This window comes from Hyphopichia burtonii (genome assembly GCF_001661395.1).
Source record: "Hyphopichia burtonii NRRL Y-1933 unplaced genomic scaffold HYPBUscaffold_6, whole genome shotgun sequence".
In the NCBI taxonomy this organism is placed as follows: Eukaryota; Fungi; Ascomycota; class Pichiomycetes; order Serinales; family Debaryomycetaceae; genus Hyphopichia; species Hyphopichia burtonii.
Genome location: NW_017963733.1, coordinates 278,903 through 301,391, shown reverse-complemented (window position 1 = coordinate 301,391; position 22,489 = coordinate 278,903). Strand labels below are relative to the sequence as shown.

Sequence of the window (22,489 nt, the reverse complement as noted above, 5' to 3'; positions counted from 1 at the left end):
ACTATTGAATAGTCTTGTCTGCGTAATTCAAGAACAAACCTATCAGCCACAAGATTGGCTTGATTTTATATGGCCCTCAGGGACTAAATTTAGGTCTGAATGCCTAGGATACAACCTCCTGGGCAATCCCACCTTTGGCCAATAGCCAAAAGGGCTTTGCCTATGTACCCTCATAATGAAGTGGAAATGAAGGCAAAAATACTTTTGATACACAATACAAAAGGTGTTTGCAAAATATTGTTTTTTTTTTTTTCACGTATATTTTTATATATTTGATCTAAATACTAACTATATAGAAGATAAAGAGAGTAGATAGAGATATACAAAAGGGGTGCATAGTGGAAAATTTCAAAAAACCACTTTAGTTGATTGTTCACAAAGTGACGAAAATAAGAAGTCTTTTTGTTCGTCATAAAAAGTATAAAAACACAATTAAATGCTAAGACAGTGCATATTTTGATATGAATTTTTATTCAAACAACCCCAGAAGCACTCAATACATAAATTAGCCGGCCTTTTTAAACTTTTTATTAGGCAAACGTCAGTATAATCAGCTGAACATGTTTAATCATACCAAATTTTGGTCATCGAACAGCCTTTATGGCCAAGTTGGTAAGGCACCTCACTAGTAATGAGGAGATCGTCAGTTCGAATCTGGCTGAAGGCAATTATTTTTATATTTTTTTGCTCGCTGTATACTTTACAAACATATGCTGGGACTTAGGGATATCATTGGAAAATAGTGTCAGTTGTTCGTTACTATTAAGTAGTAGCAGAAAGGAACTTCTCAACAGTTTTTTGTTAGGCGATTTCAATATGCACGTCTCGCTTAATTAGTCGCACCCTTTTGTTTCTATTTGGGGATTAAAATTGCAGCCAAATGAAAAAAAAAAGATATAGCGGCTATTTCAATACACATATTAGAGTCTTGATAAATAGGCAGATTACCCAGGTATTCCTTGAAATGTTAGACACCTCCGAGATTGAGGGAAGCACCAACTCCAGCTTGAGTGAAAAAGAGGTGGAGAGCATAACTGATCAGAACGAAGAATTTCATCAAGTTATGAATAGAAACGAATATAGCTCGCAATATCTTGAAGATTATGGGATTTATCAGAAGTACGAGGAAGCTGCGGCTACTCCAGGCCCGCCTATTGAAGATAAGAATGCTTGGAAAGCCTCTGGTACCGATTTCAACCCCAATAAGTCTCTTAAGTATTCATCTTGGTGTGAAGACAATGGTGCACCCTTAAATGAAGATGAGATTATGCTGATTTTTAAACACTTGGGTAAGCTATTTGGTTTCCAAGCTGACAACGTCGATAACATGTTTAGTTATTTCATGTCTTTGCTTGACTCGAGGTCAAGCAGAAGTTCTTGTCCAATAGCTTTATTGTCCATTCACGCAGACTATATTGGTGGAAATCAAGCAAACTACAAAAAATGGTACTTTGCTGCTCATTATGAATTAGATGAAGGACTTGATATCAAAGGGAGAAAATATCATCACCGATGGCGTTCCTTGAAAAACATGAATAAGAGAAAACTGAAAAAGTCTCTTAACTACTCAAATAATATCGATGATTCTGATTCTTTACTTGCATTGGAGTATAAATGGAGGCAGACTTTGCAGACGTACTCACAAACTGATTATATTTACCACGTCGGTCTCTATTTATTAGTTTGGGGTGAAGCTGGTAACGTCAGATTCATGCCAGAATGTATATGTTTTATTTTTAAATGTGCAATGGAATACTTGAAATTTAATAAAGAGTTACCAGTGGATGAAGCAAAATCTGAATTCTTTTATCTTGAGACAATTATAACTCCGCTATACCGATTCATTAGGTCTCAGCAATATGTTTTAAAGGATGGTTCTTGGGTTAAAATAAATCGAAAAGACCATTCTCAAATCATTGGATATGACGACATAAACCTGTTTTTTTGGTATCCGGAAAATATCAAAAAGTTAAAATTATTTGATAAAACAAAACTTCTTGATATACCACCTGCCCAAAGATATTTAAAGTTGGGCTCAATCGATTGGGAAAAACAATTTTATAAAACGTATAGAGAGAAGAGAACTTGGGCCCATCTTTTGACTAATTTTAGTAGAATTTGGATCATTCATATAGTGGTATTCTGGTATTACACCTCATTCAATTCTCCAAGTCTTTACACTAAAAACTATAGCCAGCTTTTGGACAACAAGGCTGCACCCCAAATCCAATGGAGTGTACTTGGACTAGGTGGACTGATAGCTTGCTTGATTTGTCTTTTAGCAACCGTCTTTGAATTCATATTTATTCCTAGATACTCTCCCGGTGCTCAACCCTTATTTGGAAGATTCCTTTTACTTATAATATTACTAGGGATTAATCTTGCTCCTTCTGTTTATGTTTTTGGCTTCATTGGATGGGATGTTTATTCAAAGCATGGACGAATAGTAAGTATAATCCATTTTGTTATATCTTTACTTTCAACAATCTACCTCGCAATAACCCCACCCAGCAAGTTATTCTACCCTTGGCTTCAACCCAAGGCTACTGTAATAAAATCCAACATTTTCACCTGTTCTTTTCCTAATATGCTGAAAAAAAGTCGACTATTCTCCTATATGTTGTGGTTGAGTGTTTTCCTGGCTAAATTTTTTGAATCTTATCTCTTTTTGACACTTTCACTAAGGGACCCCGTAAGAGAGTTATTCACAATGGATATGACAAGATGCAATGGTGATGTAGTTTTTGGAACTTTATTATGCAAACAACAAGCATTATTTGCTATGATATTACTTTATATTACGGATTTGATTCTATTCTTCTTAGACACATATCTTTGGTATATTATATGCAACTGCTTTTTTTCAATTGGGCTTTCTTTTTCCCTGGGTATATCTGTTTTCAGTCCTTGGAGAAATATATTTGCCAGACTTCCAGAAAGGATATTCACAAAAATTATCAATTCGACTGAACTAGAATGTGAGCCAATCTTGTTAACTTTGCAGATCTGGAATAGTATTGTCATTTCAATGTACCGTGAGCACCTCCTTTCCACAGAACAAGTAAGTAAATTAATTTACCAAAGATTATTGACTGATGATTATTCTGGGAACAAAGGTTCCAATATAAGGCCACCTTTATTCTTTGTTTTCCAGGATGATAATAATCTCTTTCAAATGAATGACTTTTTCAATCCAAACGAAGAGGCAGAAAGACGTATTCTATTTTTTGCTCAGTCACTATCAAGTCCTATCCCAGAACCTATACCAATCAAAGCTCTCCCCTCTTTTTCAGTCTTAATACCTCATTATTCGGAGAAGATTTTGTTAACTTTAACTGAAGTATTAAAAGAAAGCAAATCTTCAAAAGTTTCTTTATTGGAGTATTTGAAAAAGCTTCATCCTTCAGAATGGGATGCTTTTGTTAAAGATACAAAAGTACTTACTCTTATTTCATCTTCTCAAGGGCCAGAATACTCCAATCAAAGTGATATGATAGTCCATAGATCGGTTACTGAATCGGGAATAACCGATACTGCTAAACTAGTTAAAAGCCAAATTGATGACTTACCATACTATTGTGTTGGATTTAAAGATGCACAACCGGAGTATACCATGAGAACAAGAATTTGGGCTTCATTAAGATATCAAACTTTATATCGTACGGTTTCTGGATTCATGAACTATGATAAAGTACTCCGACTTTTGTACGAACTTGAGGATAACGATGTTGGTTCAAAGTATCCTTATACACCAGAAGTAGTTGAAGAAGATTTAGATAACTTTGTAAATAGGAAGTTCAGATTAGTTATTGCCATGCAACGTTTTCAAAAAATGTCAGATCAAGAGAGAGATGATGCATTGAAATTATTTAGCATTTACCCAGCTATTAAAATAGTTTCCTTGGAAGAAGAAAAGGATAAAATTTCTGACGAGATAAGCTATTTCTCTGTGTTGCATGAAAATTGTGATGAACAATTCGTCAAAAAGTATAGGATCCGATTACCTGGAAATCCTATTTTGGGAGATGGAAAGTCCGACAATCAAAACCATTCTATAATATTTACTAGGGGGGAATACCTACAAGTTATCGATGCAAATCAGGATAACTATATTGAAGAGTGTTTAAAAATCAAATCGGTTTTATGTGAATTTGAAGAAATAGAATTAAATCCAGTAAACGATTATATCCCGGGTATTCTTGAAACCAAGGCGACCAGTCCTGTTGCTTTCATCGGAGCAAGAGAATATATTTTTTCAGAGAATATCGGTATTTTGGGAGATATTGCAGCTGGTAAGGAACAAACGTTTGGTACTTTATTTGCTCGTACTTTAGCCGAGATTGGAGGAAAGCTTCATTATGGCCATCCTGATTTTATAAATGGTATTTTCATGACAACAAGAGGTGGTGTATCTAAAGCCCAAAAAGGGTTACATTTAAATGAAGATATTTATGCTGGAATGAATGCTATCAGTCGTGGGGGTAGAATCAAACATTGTGATTTTTATCAATGTGGGAAAGGTCGAGATCTAGGGTTTGGTACTATTTTAAATTTCACTACAAAAGTCGGAGCTGGTATGGGTGAGCAATTATTGTCTAGAGAACATTACTATTTGGGATGTAATCTTCCTATTGATAGATTTTTATCCTTTTATTATGCACATGCTGGTTTTCATATCAATAATTTATTCATCATATTATCTGTTCAATTATTCATGCTTGTTTTGGTGAGTTTAGGATCATTGAACCATGAGATTATAAAGTGTGATTATAATCCCGATGTTCCGTTCACAGACTTGCATCAGCCTATTGGATGCTATAATATCGTTCCCGTGTTGAACTGGGTAACAAGATTTGTACTTTCGGTTTTCATTTGTTTTTTCATTTCTTTTAGTCCCTTGGTTATAGAAGAATTGATCGAAAAGGGGTTCACAAAAGCATTTCTTAGAATGTTTTATCATTTTCTTTCAATGTCACCATTCTTCGAAGTATTTGTTTGTCAAATATATGCCAAGTCTTTGATTGATAACATATCTTTTGGGGGTGCAAAATATGTCGCAACAGGTCGGGGTTTTGCAACCTCAAGAATATCCTTCACGGATTTATACTCGCGTTACGCTTCACAGTCAATTTACCCTGGTGCGAAGATGCTCCTCATAATATGTTTTGCAACCTTAACTATGTGGCAACCAGCCCTTGTATGGTTTTGGATTACCACAATTTCAATGTGTTTGGCTCCATTTATCTTCAACCCGCATCAATTTTCGTTCACGGCTTTTTTCATGGATTATCGAAACTTCATACGTTGGCTTTTGCGAGGTAATAGCAAATGGCATAGGAGCTCCTGGGTGGGTTTTATGAAAGTACAGAGATCTAAATATACCGGTTATAAAAGAAAAATTCCAGCAAGTGAGGGGGGCAGGATGATCTTAGATATTACTAAACCTCCTTCTAAACTTAGCAGCTTCTTTGGTCAAGTAATTATGCCATTAATTGCAACCCTTTTCTATTTCCTTCCCTATATGTTCATTAATTCTCAAACCGGTGTAAAGAATCAGCAAGGTGTCAATCCAGCTTTTAGGATTTTAATTATATCCTTCCTTCCTATTCTTGCTAACCTTGGCCTCTTACTACTTCTCTATCCTTTATCAGTGGTTGTTGGTCCTATCTTATCGTGCATGTTTAAAAGTGCACCTTCGGCAATTGCTGGATTTGCTCACTTCTTTTCCGTATTCATGCATTTAATATCGTTAGAACTTCTTCTCTTCACTCATAGCTTTAGTTTAGCTAGGAGTCTATGTGGATTAATACTAATACTAAGCCTTCAACAAACCATTTTACAATTTGTTTTACTAGTTTGTCTTTCAAAAGAACTAAAAGATGATTTTTCGAATAGAGCCTGGTGGTCGGGCAAATGGTTGTCTAAGAAACTAGGATGGTTGGCGATAACGCAACCTTTTAGAGAATTGGTGGTGAAGGTTTGTGAAATGAGTCTTTTCTCTTATGATTTTATCTTAGGTCATCTTTTATTTATGGCCATGGTTCCTTTTATATTCATTCCATTTATTGATAAATTGCATTCAACAATGATCTTCTGGCTCAAGCCTTCGAAACAATTTCGGGGCCAAATTCTTTCTGCCAAACAAAAAACCCAAAGAAAATGGAGATTGCTCCGATATTGCCTTCTTTTCCTATTGGTACAAGCCTTTCTTGCCTCGTCAATCTTGATTCCTATCCTACTCAAAGATTTTATAACTGTCGACGTCAGACTGATGGTTCCCACACAATTCCAAAAATTCGTTCAACCACTGTTCCAGAAAAATAACGATACCGGTGCTGAAGCACCAATAGATGTTGTAAGGGCTAAGCCAGAGTACACCCCCTTGAGCACGATAGCATAAAGTCACAAGGTTTGGGTTGCAAAAAAGAAAAATTCGCACACAAAAACCCATACACCATTACCATATAAGGTGCAGGACTGATATTTACATTTTAGTCCTAAAACAGTATATTTTTCATTGTTTGAATTGTTTACATTTTTGACATTGAATGCTTTTGATCTAGTTTTTGTATTTTTCTATTAGAATGCTTCCTCCTCTTTGACTTATCAACCATTGAACTTTTGAATTATCAACAGGGTTTATTATTTTTTAGCCAGAATCCACAATAAAGGATTTGCAAAGGTATCTTTTACCTACTAATAATTATTTACGTGTGATACAAAGGAAGGGGAAAGTAAGGAAGCACAAATTCGAAGGTTAATTGAATCCAAAAAAATTACGTACAGAATTAGCTCGTTCCCAAAGTATTCCACGGAGATATTTGGTTCCCAAGGAAAGATTTTGAAGCCAGTTTATATATATAAATATTTATTTATGTTTGAGAAGGTCTATTGAAGTTGAAAAAAAAAAAAATGCATTATTCGAATAAAGCTAGAAGACATTCTCCTTCCCAGCAGGGGCATAAACTTAATACTCAAAGATCAACAAGTTCTGTCAAACCTTCAGCCATGATAATGACACCACCGCCTCGTACCGTGGGAAAGAGAAGTGTAACCAACTCCAACGAGAGTCATAAATCATCATCATCATCATCATTACCGACATCCCGGTTACCAAGCAAACAAGACTTTCTATCTCGTTTTCAAGATCAAGAAGAAGACGGAATATTCAGCACTCCTCAATCCAACAATCATGAGCTTCCAAGAGATGACAGTCTCAGTGATTCTGCCGAAGTTGAAGATATACTATCCAACGAAAATCTTGGGGATGCATTTTTTCTAGATAATGAATTTCAAACTCTCAAACTCTCACCAAAAAGAAATGGCCGAGGAGCTGAAGAAGATCCATTTAAATCTCAAAATCAAAATAATGTTGAAACTTTAAAACTCCAATCAGCGAAATCACGAGCTTCTTTATCTCCCAACCAAGATCTATTGAAATACGTTGAATCACCAGAACACGTTGACTCTTTTGATGATGAGTTCTTGGACTTGAATGATATGGGATTTAAACCAAATGATGAAAGAGTTTCAAATAAATTGAAGTTTCGTCAACCCATGATACTGCTGCGTGAAGTGCGTTTATCACCTTCACCAACTACTCTTTCAACCTCTTCACCAAAACGAAGAAAATCCTTAAGTGAATATAGTGAAGATACTTGTGATACTGATATCACTTCTCAGTTTAACGAAAATGATTTTGAAGATATTGACAATATTTTTGGAGAAGGAGAAACCGGTATTTATAGTGGCAATGGAAATGAAACTCAAGACAAATCTATGGTATTCAAAGCAAATCAACACCTTTCCATGATGCAAAAAAAATTACAAAATGATGCAGAAATCGAAGAACGAGAATTACAGAAGAAATACAGAAAACTTCATGAACATAACGAAGCAAAAACTTTGAGATCAAGAGATTTTACAAATCGTAGAGATGATGAAAATGAAAACGAAAAGACATTGAGATATGATGCTAATGAAGAATTTAACGAATTTGAAGATGATTTTGATTTAGAATCGCCAATAAAAGTGGAGAAATTGAAACAATTCAAGTCAAACAAGAAAAGTGATAATACAGATCATCCCCTTATAACCAAGATGTCAATGCCTAATTTCCAATCTTCAACGCATTCCAATTCAATGAAGAAATATAGATCTACTGTTGATTTGGTAAGTGAATTAGAGAATGAACATCCGGTATTCAATAACAACAATAAAATAATACGAAAATTGGACAGAATACCGTCATTCTATAACAAAAATAACAGTTCCAACGAGAAAGATGCCCGAATGAATCAAGACATTGAATTACAAAAACAACAATTATTAAATAAATATATGGAGATATCAGAAAAGCAAAAGCGATTAAATGGCAAACAAAATCAACAAAATAGAAATTCTCAAAGAAATGAAAGTCCAACTAGTCCCAGACTGAAATTAAATTCTTCACAAAAGAATAATTCTAGAAATAAAAAGAGAATAGGGCTTGTTAGGTATTCTAATAACGAAGCCTTACCTCAATCGACGATTCAAAATTCCAAAATGAAGTTTAATCCCACGGATGCAAGGTGGGAAGGTAATGACATTGATTTATTGAGATTTGAAAATATAGCACCGTCAGCCAATAGTTTAAATAAAAGTCAATCCAATAGATTAATTAACGCTCAAGATTTTGATCAGAAGACCCACAAGATACACGGAAATATGGTATTTGATTCCGAAAATCTTAGGTGGATCAATCTTGATGCAGATGACGGAGATGATGTTTTCAATGATATTCTGAATTTGAATTCGAATCAAGAGCCAGAACTAAATAGAAGTATAAGTTTCAAACGATCCGGCTCTACCAAGAGAGGCTTTAGTCATTCAAACCAAAGAGCCAATTCTACTAGCTCGTTAGCTAGTTCTGAGATTCCTAGAAGTGAAATTGATGATGTTGAAAATGATTCTGACGAAGTGTCTAATGATACCGAGACTGAATTATTTAATATTTCTGACAAGACAATCGAAAGATTTTTGAAGGAAGAGCAAAAGATTATTAAAAAGACCAAGTATTGGTTTCATAATAATGCAACTTATAATTTGAATAGCAGATCTAATTTCTCACCCGAGTATTTCTGGGAAATTCGTAAGATGGTTATTGATGGTGATGAAGACTAATAATATATAGATTAATGAATACACGAATTAGACGTAGTACGAGATGTAATAAAGTTATGAAAAAAAAGTATATTTGATCTAAATAAACTCCATCTGGCGATCCATTAGCGACACATTCATTCATATAGACAATATTGTGCGCTAGTTAGAAGAGCCAGAGAAAAAGGGTGGAAAAAAAAAAAAAAGATGTAACCTTAATTAATGGGTAAGTATTTTGAAAATGAATATTCATCAATATAAAATACATAAATAAAGCCCATAAAACTCTCAAACGATAATGTTGAGGTAAGAAGAAGCGAAAAGAAAGAGTAAATATGTAGAGGAACAAAAAGTAGAAAGGAAAATCTTTTAGATAATTTAAGCAACGATTAAACCGGCACCAAAGATGACACCTGCACCAATCATTAATGATTTAGAGATAAAGTCAACGGCAACGGAGTTGGAAGCACCAGATTTGGAGCTAGAGCTGGAACCAGAAGAACCGGAACCAGAGCCAGAGCCAGAGCCAGAGCCGGAGCCAGAAGAACCGGTAGCACTAGAGGATTTAGTGATATCGGTATGTTTAGTGGTGTGGATGGAACCAGACACAGTACCTAAACCAGAAGAACCAGCACTCTTTAAGTAAGCAGAACAAGAGGAAGCGGTGGAAGCAGATTTCAAGCTAGCACTACCTTTGAAAGAACAAGCGGATTTAGAAGAATCTTGATCCAAGTAGTATAAGTTAAGAATGTAACTTAATTGTTGTTTGCTGCTACAAGGAGAGTAAGCACCGTATTTACCGGTAGTACCATTAGCGTTAATACCACCACAGTCAATTTTAGCACAGACATAACTGAAAAGATCAGAGTAGTCATCGGAGTCGACATCATCGGCAACAACACAAGCCAAGGAGTCCAACATACAGTCACAAACTTCGTCATCTGGGGTTGGAGGTAAATCAGTGGAAGCACTCCAGACAGAAGTATGGGTTGGACAAGAGGTACCGGAGACGGAGGAGGCCGATTCAGCGGAGGCTTGAGCGGAAGAAGGAGAGATTTTTTGCAATTGAGATTTCAAGTTGTTGAAATCGTCCAAAGTGGAGACTTTATCATCTTTAATTGAAACCAACCCGTAGTTATTTTCTTCTTGGAAATACATGTAAACGATACCACCGGACCAAACACCAGTCATGTCATCACCGTAAAGGGTACCAACTTCTTGGAATTTTCTTGGAGTGACTTCATTACAACCGTATTCAGAGAAGAAAATTGGGATACCCAAGTTTTCATACTGTTCGGTAGCGGTTTCGTAACCCGATTTTTTAAAAGAAGAAGAACCACACCATTCGTACATGTTAATACCAAAGAAGTCAGCACGTTCATCATCGTCACCACAAGCGAAATAATCAGCCAAGGCAACACGGATTTTGGAATCATCATTGGCAGAGTAACCAACTGGGATAGTTCTGTAACCTTGGGCCTTGATATAAGCTTTAGTATCTCTAACTGCAGCTTTAACAAAAGCAGAAGCATCAGTGTTGGTATCGTCATTAGTAACTTCATTACCGGCAAAGAACCCCAAGACATTAGTATAGTTTTGGAATAAATCAACCACCCCGGTGTATCTATTATATAAATCGACATTCCATTTTGGAGAAGATCTATCAATTGAGTCATTTGGTTCGGATAAATCAGCAATCACGTAGATCCCGGCATCTTGTAATAAACTCATACATTCAGTGTGATCCAAAGAGACATTCAAAGCATAAACACGAATAACATTAGTTTCTAATTCTTGTAAATAAGGAACATCTCTTTTACAAGCAGCAACATCAGCCAAAGGATCGTTGAAAGAAGATCCGGTAGTGTTTTCAGTATTTTGTTGGTAAGCAACCCCCTTAATATAGAATTGAGAACCGTTTTCTTTATAGAAGAATTTATTACCGACAATTTCAATTTCTGGTAAATCATCAGCCTTAACTGCAGACATGAAATAAGAGCTGGCCATTAAGGCAGCACCAAATAAGTTCTTGAACAACATACTTCAAACACCTAATAAACGAGAGTCAGTGGATGAATACAAACGAAGGAACTACAGAAGTAAGTGAAAAAAAAAAAAGAGAGAATCAAAAAGTGAAAATTTTGCAAATCCAAATATATAAATTATCCAGGGAGAATAAATAGTTAATCTAGCGAATCCGGTATAAACATAAATAGTAAAGGGGGCAATGGGTATACTACGACTTGAAAAAGAAATAATTAGGCGGGCCGGGGGTCAAAAGGTTATAAATCAAAGTAGCATTACAAAAAAATGCACTATAACCTTGCAAAACAACGCACTATAACCTTGCAAAACTACAATAAACTCCAATGCATTAATGAATCCTCCTGCACAGGTGTCAAGATGGATTACACGACTGGAACAACGCCAAACAATACCCAGGTTTGTTAGGAACACCCACCAGAATACGCCAGTTACGAGGGATTTAATGGCCTGGGCAACGTTTAGACGTTGGCCTGGTCTATCAGCACACCATTCCCAAACACCATTCTCGAAAGGTGATTTTTTCGTGATACTGGCTTCTTCCGGGGCTTGTTCCAAATCATCAACAAATCAGTGGGAAGTCCGCCTATTTGAAAAACAAAAACACCCAAAGAAGCAATGTTGTACAATCCGGTTTCAATCTATAATTAGAAGAATGTTATGGACCCAAGGGCCATTTGATTTACGCCTTGTTAGAATACACGGTCCATAGTGCTGCTCTTATAATGAGCTTTGGGTTGCCGGCAATGGGCCACTGGCTTCGTGTTGCTTGGTGAAGGTGTCATCGTATGCTGGTTAGGGTCTTGACACATTTTGCTTGTCCTTATCCATAAGTAGCGGCCGTCATCTACATCTACATCTTGACACCATCTTGGCCTTCGAGCATCTGCAAATCTTGCAATTTTCTATTCTCTTCTGGCAATCCTTTCCTTTTCTTGTAGTCCTGTTCTATTCTTTGCAATATCCTTTTCTATTCTCTTCTTGCAAGCATTCTTTTCTATTCATACAAGGAGAATACGATCGGGGATGGCCGGGGTTTGTGTCGGAACAATTAAAGCGAGAACGAAAAAATGTCGTCAAACCAGAAAAAACCGAACCGGGATAAATACCAGTTCCGGGTGATGCCCTCGAGCGACCGGCCCCCGGAAGTGGTCCACCCCCCAGAAATGTCGTCAAACCCCATTCCCCCACTGTGCGCGTCCGGACACTACCAGACCATCTCGTCGAACAAATAGATTTCTCCCTAGTGCTGTTGTTTCTTCCACTATGCTTCCTACTGCAAAGATGGCTGAAGAAAAAATCATTGACGACGTGATTGAGGTCGAAGATACCGGATACGTGGAAACGTACATTCGTTTCAATGATGATTTAGAAAAAGATTACTGTTTCCAAGTTAAAACCAGCGATAGTTTCAAAGATTTGTTCAAAATTTTTAAAACCTTGCCAATTGCCTTGAGACCAAACTTGTTTTACAACTCGTTACCATTGGGGTTCTATGTGTCCACTGCTCCAGGGTATCTCACCGAGGATGGTGGTCTTTTGTTCAGTTATGAAACCAGCGAAGAAAGATTTAGAAAAAAAGTTCGTAATAGCGATAAAGTAAGTGATCATATCTGGCCCGGCCAATTATTGATTCCAATTTGGGAGTTTAATTATTTTGGCTTCTACTCCTTTTTAACTTTGTTGTTGGTTTGGTTATACACTGATTTGCCTGATTTTATTAGTCCAACCCCCGGTATTTGTTTAACCAACCAAGTTTCTAAGATTTTAAGTTCGGTTGCTGATTATTTTGGTCAACAAGGTTTGAGTAAAGCTTTATTTGATGATATCCACGAAAGTTCCATCATGGCCCAATGTTTTTTCTTTGTTTTCCATATTGTTAAACTTGGAATTATCTTTTTATTCATTCACACCGGTGCTTTTAATCCAATTCAACTCTTCAAATTACATAGAGCACCCGTCCAGGCCGCTGTTACCAAAGAACAATTGTTAGACATTGGCTGGACCGGAACTAGAAGAGCTTGTCCCGATGAATACAAGGATTTCTATCGTGATTATAAGATTAAAGAACACGGTGGTATGATTCCTGCTCATCAAGCTGGTGTTTTCGATAAATTGAAAAACTTGGGAGTCTTTTTGGGCTTGGGTGAAGGCTTCAACACTCCTTTGGATAATAAATCAACAATTAAAGATTTGTTAAATGAAGAAAATGAAAAATTCACCTTGAATTATCAATATTTTGCTCAATTGGGTGAATTCTTTCAAAATTATACTAATGAACACGAAAGCAACTTGATCGAGGCAATCAAGCAATTCAGAAGATATGGGATCTTACACAGTAACGACACCATTGCAAAAATTGTTAAAAACAGAAAAAACCGTGGTGATTCTCGTATTTAAATCTTCCTCAGACTGTTTAATAAATTCTCTAGTATATATTAACCCATTTCTATAATATAGTTCATTTTCGTTTCCTCAAGAGTATGTATCGCTCAAGCTCTTTGCATGAAGCGGCATTGTTTTGCAAGTTCCATGTTTTCGATTCTGAAGCTATTCATCTTGACCCTATGAAGTTTACGTACACAAGTGCTCAAGATTCATCAACCACTTGTTGATCCTTCTGCATCTGACTTTCAGAAGACCGTCCAGAACAACAAGTCGTGGTGAACAGTTGATGGTTGCAAAATAGTGCCAAACCAACAACCCCCGTACACCCCACAATTCACACCCGTACATTGCTTTACCACCGCCACGACCGCCACGTGACACTTCTCACCCACGCACACGACCGCCATTTATCACATGCCGCAGTTATGTGCAGTACACAATTCTGACAACGTGTCACGTGAACACACGTTTTCCCTTCGTTTGCGTTCGATCTAAACGAGAAACACGCGTGCGAAAACCAATCAGTCGAGTCCAGATAATTGGCCTGATTCAAGGAGAGACCCTACAGGGATGCTCCCACGACTTGACCCGAGTGAGCGTCTAGTGGTGAACATCTACGGGTGAACCGCTACTGGTGAGCATCTACTGAACTGAACACTGTAGTTGGTTGATTCTGATGAGTCAATTGGCAAATTTTGCAAAACTGACTCCGGATAAGATAGAGCCTGTATATAGCTGCTCCTAAAACGGGGATTTATTAGCGGTGCGCACTGGTTCAGAGTATACTGAAATAATGTTAGAGCCATAGTGAAGGGAGAATCAACCAAAAAAATTTTCAAAATTTTCAACATTGATATTGTCCCTCCCCCCCAAAAGTTATAAATTGCAACTAATTTCTCCCAATTAGCAAAAAAACCTAAACTTTTTCTTCTTTTTATATTTCATTATTATTGTTGTATCCCAAATACTCAATTAAAAGAAAAGACAAATACATTATGGTTCAATCATCCATCTTAGGTTTCCCACGTATTGGTGGTCAAAGAGAATTGAAAAAAGTTACTGAATCTTACTGGCAAGGTAAAGTCTCTGTTGAAGACTTATTAGCTAAAGGTAAGGAATTGAGAGCCCACAATTGGAAATTACAACAAGCTGCTGGTGTTGATATCATTCCATCTAATGATTTCTCTTACTATGATCAAGTTTTAGATTTATCATTATTATTCAATGTTATTCCAGACAGATATACTAAATTTGATTTGGCCCCAATTGACGTTTTATTCGCTATGGGTAGAGGTTTACAAAGAAAAGCCACCGAAACTACTGCTGCTGTTGATGTCACTGCTTTAGAAATGGTTAAATGGTTTGATTCTAATTATCATTATGTTAGACCAACTTTCTCTCACTCTACTGAATTCAAATTAAACCAAGAAGCCGGTTTAAAACCAGTTAATGAATTCTTGGAAGCTAAAGAATTAGGTATTTCTACTAGACCAGTTGTTTTGGGTCCAATTTCTTACTTATTCTTAGGTAAAGCTGATAAAGATTCTTTAGATTTAGATCCAATTTCTTTATTAGATAAATTCTTACCAGTTTATAAATCTTTATTAGCTGAATTGAAAAAAGCTGGTGCTAACCAAGTTCAAATTGATGAACCAATCTTAGTTTTGGACTTACCAGAATCCGTCCAATCTAAATATAAAGCTACCTTTGATGCTTTAGTTGGTGACGAATCTTTACCAGAAATCGTTTTAACTACTTACTTTGGTGATGTTAGAGCTAACTTATCTGCTATCAAAGATTTATCTGTTGCTGGTTTCCATTTTGATTTCGTCAGAGTTCCAGAACAATTTGATGATGTTGCTGCTATCTTGAATGATAAACAAACTTTATCTGTTGGTATTGTTGATGGTAGAAATATTTGGAAAACTGATTTCTCTAAAGCCTCTAACTTTGTTAACAAGGCTATTGAAAAATTAGGTAAAGAAAGAGTTATTGTTTCTACTTCTTCTTCTTTATTACACACTCCTGTTGATTTAAATAATGAAAAGAAATTAGATGCTACCATCAAAGACTGGTTCTCTTTCGCTACTCAAAAATTAGATGAAGTTGTTACCATTGCTAAAAACGTTAGTGGTGAAGATGTTGCTGCTTTATTAGCTGCTAACGCTGCTTCTATCAAATCAAGAAAAGAATCTTCTATTACTACTAATCCAAAAGTTCAAGAAAGATTAGCCACTATTGACGAATCTTTATCTACTAGAAAAGTTCCTTTCGATGATAGATTAGCTGCTCAAAAAGATAAATATAACTTACCTTTATTCCCAACTACTACCATTGGTTCTTTCCCTCAAACTAAAGATATTAGAATCAACAGAAATAAATTTGCTAAAGGTGAATTATCTGCTGAAGATTATGAAAAATTCATTGAAAAAGAAATTGAAACTGTTGTTAGATTCCAAGAAGAAATTGGTTTGGATGTCTTGGTTCATGGTGAACCTGAAAGAAATGATATGGTTCAATATTTCGGTGAACAATTAGAAGGTTATGCTTTCACCACTGGTGGTTGGGTTCAATCTTATGGTTCAAGATATGTTAGACCTCCAATTGTTGTTGGTGATGTTTCTAGACCAAAAGCTATGACTGTTAAAGAATCAGTTTACGCTCAATCTATTACTGACAAACCAATGAAAGGTATGTTAACTGGTCCAGTTACTTGTTTAAGATGGTCTTTCCCAAGAGATGACGTTTCTCAAAAAGTCCAAGCTTTACAATTAGGTTTAGCTTTAAGAGATGAAGTTCAAGACTTAGAAAAAGCCGGTATCACCGTTATCCAAGTCGATGAACCTGCCATCAGAGAAGGTTTACCATTAAGAGCCGGTAAAGAAAGATCCGATTACTTAAACTGGGCTGCTCAATCTTTCAGAGTTGCTACTTCTGGTGTCGAAAACTCTACTCAAATCCACTCTCATTTCTGTTACTCTGATTTGGATCCAAACCACATCAAAGCTTTAGATGCTGATGTTGTTTCTATTGAATTCTCTAAAAAAGATGATCCAAACTATATTCAAGAATTCTCAAACTATCCAAATCACATTGGTTTAGGTTTATTCGATATCCACTCTCCAAGAATTCCATCTAAAGAAGAATTCATCACCAGAATCGAAGAAATCTTGAAAGTTTACCCAGCCAACAAATTCTGGGTCAACCCAGATTGTGGTTTGAAAACTAGAGGCTGGACTGAAGTTAGAGAATCTTTAACCAATATGGTTGAAGCTGCTAAACACTTCCGTGGTAAATACTAATCAAGTTGCAAAAAAGATTTTCTTTAGAAATTAATGTTTTCTAACTTCTATTTTTTTTTTGCTTTCTTGTTTTAGTGTTTTATTTTATTTAAACCCCATTTGAAAATGGTTGTTGCATTATTCAATTCTTTTTTGCTATTGTTGATGCTGTATCCTCTCGATTACATTTATTCAACATTAATGTAATTATTACTATTAATTTTTTACTTTTTACTTTACTTTTAATTTTGTTATGAAGAAATTTTGTTGTGACGCTTATCTTTTTGTTTCTTTTGCTTTTTTTCATGTCTTTATTTTAATTATTGAAGAGTTGGTGGAATTAATCTTGTTATTTTAGTTCATGTCATTTTTTTTGATTTTTTTCACCCATTTTTTCTACCAACTTTTCGGGGTTTAAAAAATTTCATATTCTTATATATAAATTTTTTTTATTTGGGATTTCAACATCGGTTATTATTTAAATATTAAGTTTTTATACTTTTTACTTTGTTCAATTGTAAGTTTGTAGACATTAAAATTGCAAATTAAAATTGCAAATTTAAAAAGAAAACACCCGTACATCAAATACTGGATTCGCCATCAGAGAAAAAAGAGACCTCAATTAAGCTTTAAAGGCCTTGACTAGCATTGAATTACTTAGACCATAATCGACGTTTTCCTAAGTTTGGTTGAATCGAAATCATACATACACCATACAACGAGGATGTCAGACCCCGAACAAGAACAATTGATTGATCAATTTGTCAATGTGACCAATTCTTCCAGATCACTTGCTGAACAATACTTAAGCAGGAACGACAACGATGTCATGGATGCAATTGAAGATTTTTACTCCAACAATGATGCCGGAGCATCTTCTTCTGGTGCCAAAAGTGCTGGTGCCTCTGGTAAGAAAAGAAGCAGCGGGGGTATTAGAACTTTTAGAGATTTGAACGGTCAAGATGACGGGTCTGAAGAAGATAAAACCGATACTAATTTCTTCACCGGAGGTGAAAAATCAGGGTTACAGGTTGAAGATCCAAATAAAGATAAAAAGAAATCAGGCCGTGGAGTCATTGACCAAATTTTCCAAAGAGCAAAAGAACAAGCAGAACAACCAGATGATCGCCCATCAGCAAATCAACTACCAGATGAAGTTCCCCGTAGACAATTTACAGGTACTGGGTTTAAGCTTGGTGGGGAAGACGCTCCCAGTGAACAAATCGTAGATCCTAATGCAAACATACCACAGAGACCTGCTAAAGTTTCGAGAGAAATCACGTTCTGGAGACAAGGTTTTACTGTTAGCGATGGCCCATTACATAGATACGATGATCCAGAAAATGCAAGCGTTTTACAAGAATTGAATCGTGGAAGAGTACCTGTGGCCTTATTGAATGTTGAATTTGGCCAAGATGTCGATGTCTCGGTCATTAAGAAGACCGATGAAGAATGGACTCCCCCAAAGAGAAAAGTTGGAGGATTCCACGGTCAAGGTCAAAGATTAGGGTCCCCTGTACCAGGAGAACTTTCTTCAGGACCAGTTGCAACTCCTCCTCCCACTGAAACACCAAAAGCCCAACATAAACCTGAAGATCAAGGTGAAGGTGACTCTCTAGTCCAAATTAGATTCGCTAACGGTAAGAGGATATCTCATAAGTTTAACTCAACAGACTCCATAGTGTCTGTTTACGAATTCGTTAGAAGCCACCCAGATGCCGGTGATGCATCGAGACCATTCATATTGTCCCATTCTTTCCCAGTGAAACCAATTGAAGAATCTCAAGATGTTTCCGTGGCTGATGCTAAATTGAAAAATGCCGTCATAGTTCAAAGATGGAAATAATCTGTATAGTCAATAAAGGCCTGAGTTTATGTATACTTTTCTTTCCTTCAATACGTAGAACTGTAATATAAAGTTCTTTGGGGTCGCAAAATTTTTTTTTTTTTTGTAAGTCAAATCTGACGGAGTTTTTTCAGTTCCATCGCCAAATGGTCTTCTGACTTAAGCATACTTTCCCGATATACAAAGTTTTTTGTTTAGCATCAGATCAGAATCCCTGCCTATAGAGAGAGGTTGGAACACTCGATACGTATTGTACGGAATAACTGCACTTCTTTTCACTAAACTTGAAAATAAAAATCAATAATATTACATGCATAACTTCATTGACTAATACTAGGATCTCATGAATTGCCTAAGAATACGGCTTAACCGTGTGTTTCATTATAGGCACCTACCGGTATGGATACCGAAACGACATGTTTCCACTAGTTTGGCAATAAGATCACAATATTTCAATAGCAGGTCAAAGTTTTTCAGTGGAACCCAGAACCCAAATGCTTGGGATGAGATAGAACAGGAAGCTGTATATCCGGATATCAATGATAATATATACAGAGATGAACTACAAATAAGCTTAAAAGAGTTTTTCAATGAAAGGCTGGCCTTTTGTAATCCTGTTGATGACTACCAGGGCCTTTTAAGAGAGAAAAAGGATCCTAGTCCTGTTCATGATATAATGAAAATAACTTATTCGAGATTCGATAATTTCAATCAGATATGCCAGCAAAACAATGATTTCCCTCCAGAACGTGGGTCATTAGTGGAATTCATCGATCCAGCTACTAATAAAGCCAATTTTGGTATTGTCATCCAACGAGCAGAGTCTAAGTTTAATCAAAATTACAATAAAGTAGTTTTGTTAACTATAGCCAATGAAATATTGAAGGTAGACTCCATCAATATATCATTCCATGCATACCAAGTTTTAGATGAAGCTTGGATTTCTAATATGAAGATTTTGGAGAATCGATTTGATAATAAATATGCTGCAAGATTAGACCTTGTATCTATAATCAAGGAATTTCTTGCAGAAAGTCTTAAAATAAGTTCTAGCTTGCATCATAATTTCAAAGTAGCATATTCACAGTTTGCCAATCAATCTTCTGTTTCTGCTGTTTCCTTATCAGAATTGATTGATTCATTCCAGTTCTCCTTTGCTTTACAAGAGCAATACAATATTTCGTATTATCATCAAACTCAATTGTTATTAGCTTGTCATTTGTTCATGTGTGATAGTCCTGAAAGATGGATTGTCTCGTCGAGTTACAAGCCGGTCAACTACTCCAATATACATCTGAGTAAATGTTCGAATGGATTGATACAAGAAACAGTATACTTAACTAACTCTCTTCATAACTCTGCTGCAATAAGCGGGTTCCTTGAAGCTCACAGAAGAGATCCCTTACTTCCAGATTACCATGCATTTATTCTGGAATTGTATTCCTTGCAAACATCAAACTCTTGTAAAAGTTTTGAAAAATTAAATGAATATTTCAGGTTTTTGCAAGAGCAGAAATATAAATCATTGATTGACATACTTAAATTTCTCATAATTTACCCCCATCCGAAGCTCATAAAGTTGGTGAGTCAATTCGAGGTTTTCCAAAATGAAACTGTCACGCCATCAACGATCTACAGATTTTTAAAGATGCTAAAACTATATGATAATTCTAGTAATCAGTTAACAGACATATACCTTTCTGCTAATTTGATAGGGAGGGACTCTATCAGACAGTTGGCTGTATCATCGACCACTGATCTTGATTCGAGTGACACCCAAAAACTATCTGAAGCTTTGTTAATTCCTCGTGGGTCAAGAGATAAGTTTGGACATTTAAGAAACTCCAAAAAGTATTACCAAGATCATGTAATCTACGGACTTCCATTAAATCAAGGGTTCGACTCTAAAGATTCTAAAAACTCTTTAATGGGGATATCTTTAGAAAAAATTAACTCTAGAAAGTATTTGTTTAATGTGCATATTCCTGACTTCGTCACTCGATTAAGTCCAAGTTCGAATCTATTCAAAACTTTAATGTCTGGGTCACATCCTTTGAGAAGTTTACAAAATCTTTCAAACAATGAAAGCATTTCGATATTGCACCAGGAGGTGATGAATAGATTCTCGTTCAAAAATCAAGACCCGCATAATACGCCCAATTATTATAGTGTTGGAGATGGCCCCAAATCATATACTCATAATCCACCAAACGAAACCACTTGTCTAACAATAAGTTACACGATCAATACTTTTGAGCAAAACTACTTTCTCAATATGGATGAGAATGTCACTCTTACATTAGACGATATAAGTAATGTGAAAATCAAAAATGTTGATTGGTCTGAGTTAGAAGAATCATTACAAACGAAGAACAAGAATATACTTCCCTTCAGACTATTTTCGAGATCGAAAGAAGTCGATCAGGGAAAACAAAACTTGAATGATTCAGATCATCATAGAATAAATTTCATGCATAGTGTAATGCATAGGCACTTCAAGATGAGATATTTGGAAGGATCGAATTTCAACCCGGCTATTAATATTGATGCTGACAATTCCAGTAACATTTTAAAAAAATTAAGCTACTTGAATGAAGGAAAAATAAATGAAAAGCTTATTACTAAACTTGAAGCATTATCAATAGGAGACCAGAACCACTTTACAAGAGCTAAGTTTTTCGTCAATGAGATTGATATGTTTATCAGTAACATAATATCGAATTACTGCTACGAAAGAAACATTCCAATCTTTACCCACTCTCAAGGGCTATCCGATAATCAAGAAGAAGCAAGTGACACCATCATTTCAGGAAATAGCGAACACGAGGAACGAAATTTGGACGATGAAGTATTAGTTCCACATAACAACTCCTTATTACCAGCATATCACGCAAGCTCCTTTTATCATACTTTACTAGGGAAAGATGCAAACGGGTATTTATCATTCGGTGCCTTTTTCATTGGTCGAAACTATTTGTCCAGACCGATAATAAAAATACTTCAAAAATCACCCTCTCCGGAATTCAAACTGGCGAATGAAAATTGGAACGAAAGTACTTCCCATGTTTCCTATGGATTAGCAAAAGGCCATGTGAAACTATTGGATATTTTCAACGATATGGAAGTTTATTATAATCAGCTCCAAATTGTTTCCCATCTTCACTTGTCGTACGTTAATCATCTAAAGAGGGTTGCGTCTCAAGACGAGAGAAGATCGCTACACCATAGCATCATCAAGCAATTCAGTCATTTGAAGCTGCTTGGGTACGGTGTACAAGGCGAGTTGGCTGACCATTACTTGTTGCAAATGCTGCAAAAATTCATCAACTCAACTAAACTAAACCAGTACTTTGGTATTAGACACAAGAACTACTGGTCCCTCAAGATGCTAGAACAAAGACTAGCCCAGCAGCATGCCAACGATGTCCCCATCGAAGATCGTGAAAGAACAATCTACGAATGCATCATCACTCACCCTGGTTACGATTTACCAACCTTCAATAAGAGAATAAGCAGGGCATTTTGCATAGACCTCAATCTAGAGGTCGATATCTTGGTTGACCTTTCCTCCGATGCAAACATCGGAACAACCGTAGACTGCGACAAAGTTTTGCTTCTCGACCCCGTCGTAGGTCAATGTATATTAAAGGAAGCAATAAGATTATAGACTTGTACATATGTATTTTAATACCATAGAACTCTTCATTAAGTACTGTGCCTGTATATAATATGACTGTTAACAAACCAAAAAAAAAAAAAAATAAAAAAAGAGAGAGTTGAGTCAGAAAAG

General features: G+C 36.0%; 7 protein-coding genes and 1 non-coding gene across 8 annotated transcripts; 7 read left to right on the top strand and 1 right to left on the bottom strand.

Moving 5' to 3' along the window:
• The first annotated feature begins 594 nt into the window (after nt 1–594).
• Nucleotides 595–667, top strand: HYPBUDRAFT_t141. The gene has a single exon. It is a non-coding gene; the product is annotated as a tRNA-Thr (tRNA).
• Nucleotides 668–1,063: 396 nt separating this feature from the next.
• On the top strand, nt 1,064–6,400 carry HYPBUDRAFT_112601 (1,3-beta-glucan synthase; the record flags this gene model as incomplete). The annotated part of the gene is made up of 1 exon (XM_020218914.1): nt 1,064–6,400. One exon carries the CDS (start codon nt 1,064–1,066, stop codon nt 6,398–6,400), a length of 5,337 nt encoding a protein of 1,778 aa, XP_020075007.1.
• Nucleotides 6,401–8,286: 1,886 nt separating this feature from the next.
• Nucleotides 8,287–9,163, top strand: BFA1 (Bfa1p; the record flags this gene model as incomplete). Its single annotated transcript, XM_020221589.1, has 1 exon — nt 8,287–9,163. Exon 1 carries the CDS (start codon nt 8,293–8,295, stop codon nt 9,160–9,162), a length of 870 nt encoding a protein of 289 aa, XP_020075006.1. The 5' UTR covers nt 8,287–8,292.
• Nucleotides 9,164–9,277: 114 nt separating this feature from the next.
• On the bottom strand, nt 9,278–11,349 carry PHR2 (1,3-beta-glucanosyltransferase). The gene has a single exon (XM_020221588.1). The coding sequence runs from the start codon at nt 11,146–11,148 to the stop codon at nt 9,520–9,522; it is 1,629 nt and encodes a 542-aa protein (XP_020075005.1). The 5' UTR covers nt 11,149–11,349; the 3' UTR covers nt 9,278–9,519.
• A 1,119-nt stretch (nt 11,350–12,468) lies between these two features.
• On the top strand, nt 12,469–13,584 carry HYPBUDRAFT_112349 (uncharacterized protein; the record flags this gene model as incomplete). Its single annotated transcript, XM_020218896.1, has 1 exon — nt 12,469–13,584. One exon carries the CDS (start codon nt 12,469–12,471, stop codon nt 13,582–13,584), a length of 1,116 nt encoding a protein of 371 aa, XP_020075004.1.
• Nucleotides 13,585–14,567: 983 nt separating this feature from the next.
• On the top strand, nt 14,568–16,933 carry MET6 (5-methyltetrahydropteroyltriglutamate-homocysteine S-methyltransferase; the record flags this gene model as incomplete). Its single annotated transcript, XM_020219800.1, has 1 exon — nt 14,568–16,933. The coding sequence occupies one exon, from the start codon at nt 14,568–14,570 to the stop codon at nt 16,872–16,874; it is 2,307 nt and encodes a 768-aa protein (XP_020075003.1). The 3' UTR covers nt 16,875–16,933.
• Nucleotides 16,934–17,537: 604 nt separating this feature from the next.
• Nucleotides 17,538–18,724, top strand: SHP1 (protein phosphatase regulator). Its single transcript, XM_020221587.1, has one exon. The coding sequence runs from the start codon at nt 17,578–17,580 to the stop codon at nt 18,697–18,699; it is 1,122 nt and encodes a 373-aa protein (XP_020075002.1). The 5' UTR covers nt 17,538–17,577; the 3' UTR covers nt 18,700–18,724.
• Nucleotides 18,725–18,882: 158 nt separating this feature from the next.
• HYPBUDRAFT_141914 (uncharacterized protein) lies at nt 18,883–22,385 on the top strand. The gene has a single exon (XM_020219799.1). The coding sequence runs from the start codon at nt 19,043–19,045 to the stop codon at nt 22,364–22,366; it is 3,324 nt and encodes a 1,107-aa protein (XP_020075001.1). The 5' UTR covers nt 18,883–19,042; the 3' UTR covers nt 22,367–22,385.
• Nucleotides 22,386–22,489: the final 104 nt, after the last annotated feature.

Excerpts from the sequence above, each read along its gene's own strand:
- PHR2 (XM_020221588.1), bottom strand. The coding sequence starts at position 11,148 with ATGGCCAGCTCTTATTTCATGTCTGCAGTTAAGGCTGATGATTTACCA.
- SHP1 (XM_020221587.1), top strand. The coding sequence starts at position 17,578 with ATGTCAGACCCCGAACAAGAACAATTGATTGATCAATTTGTCAATGTG.
- HYPBUDRAFT_141914 (XM_020219799.1), top strand. The coding sequence starts at position 19,043 with ATGAATTGCCTAAGAATACGGCTTAACCGTGTGTTTCATTATAGGCAC.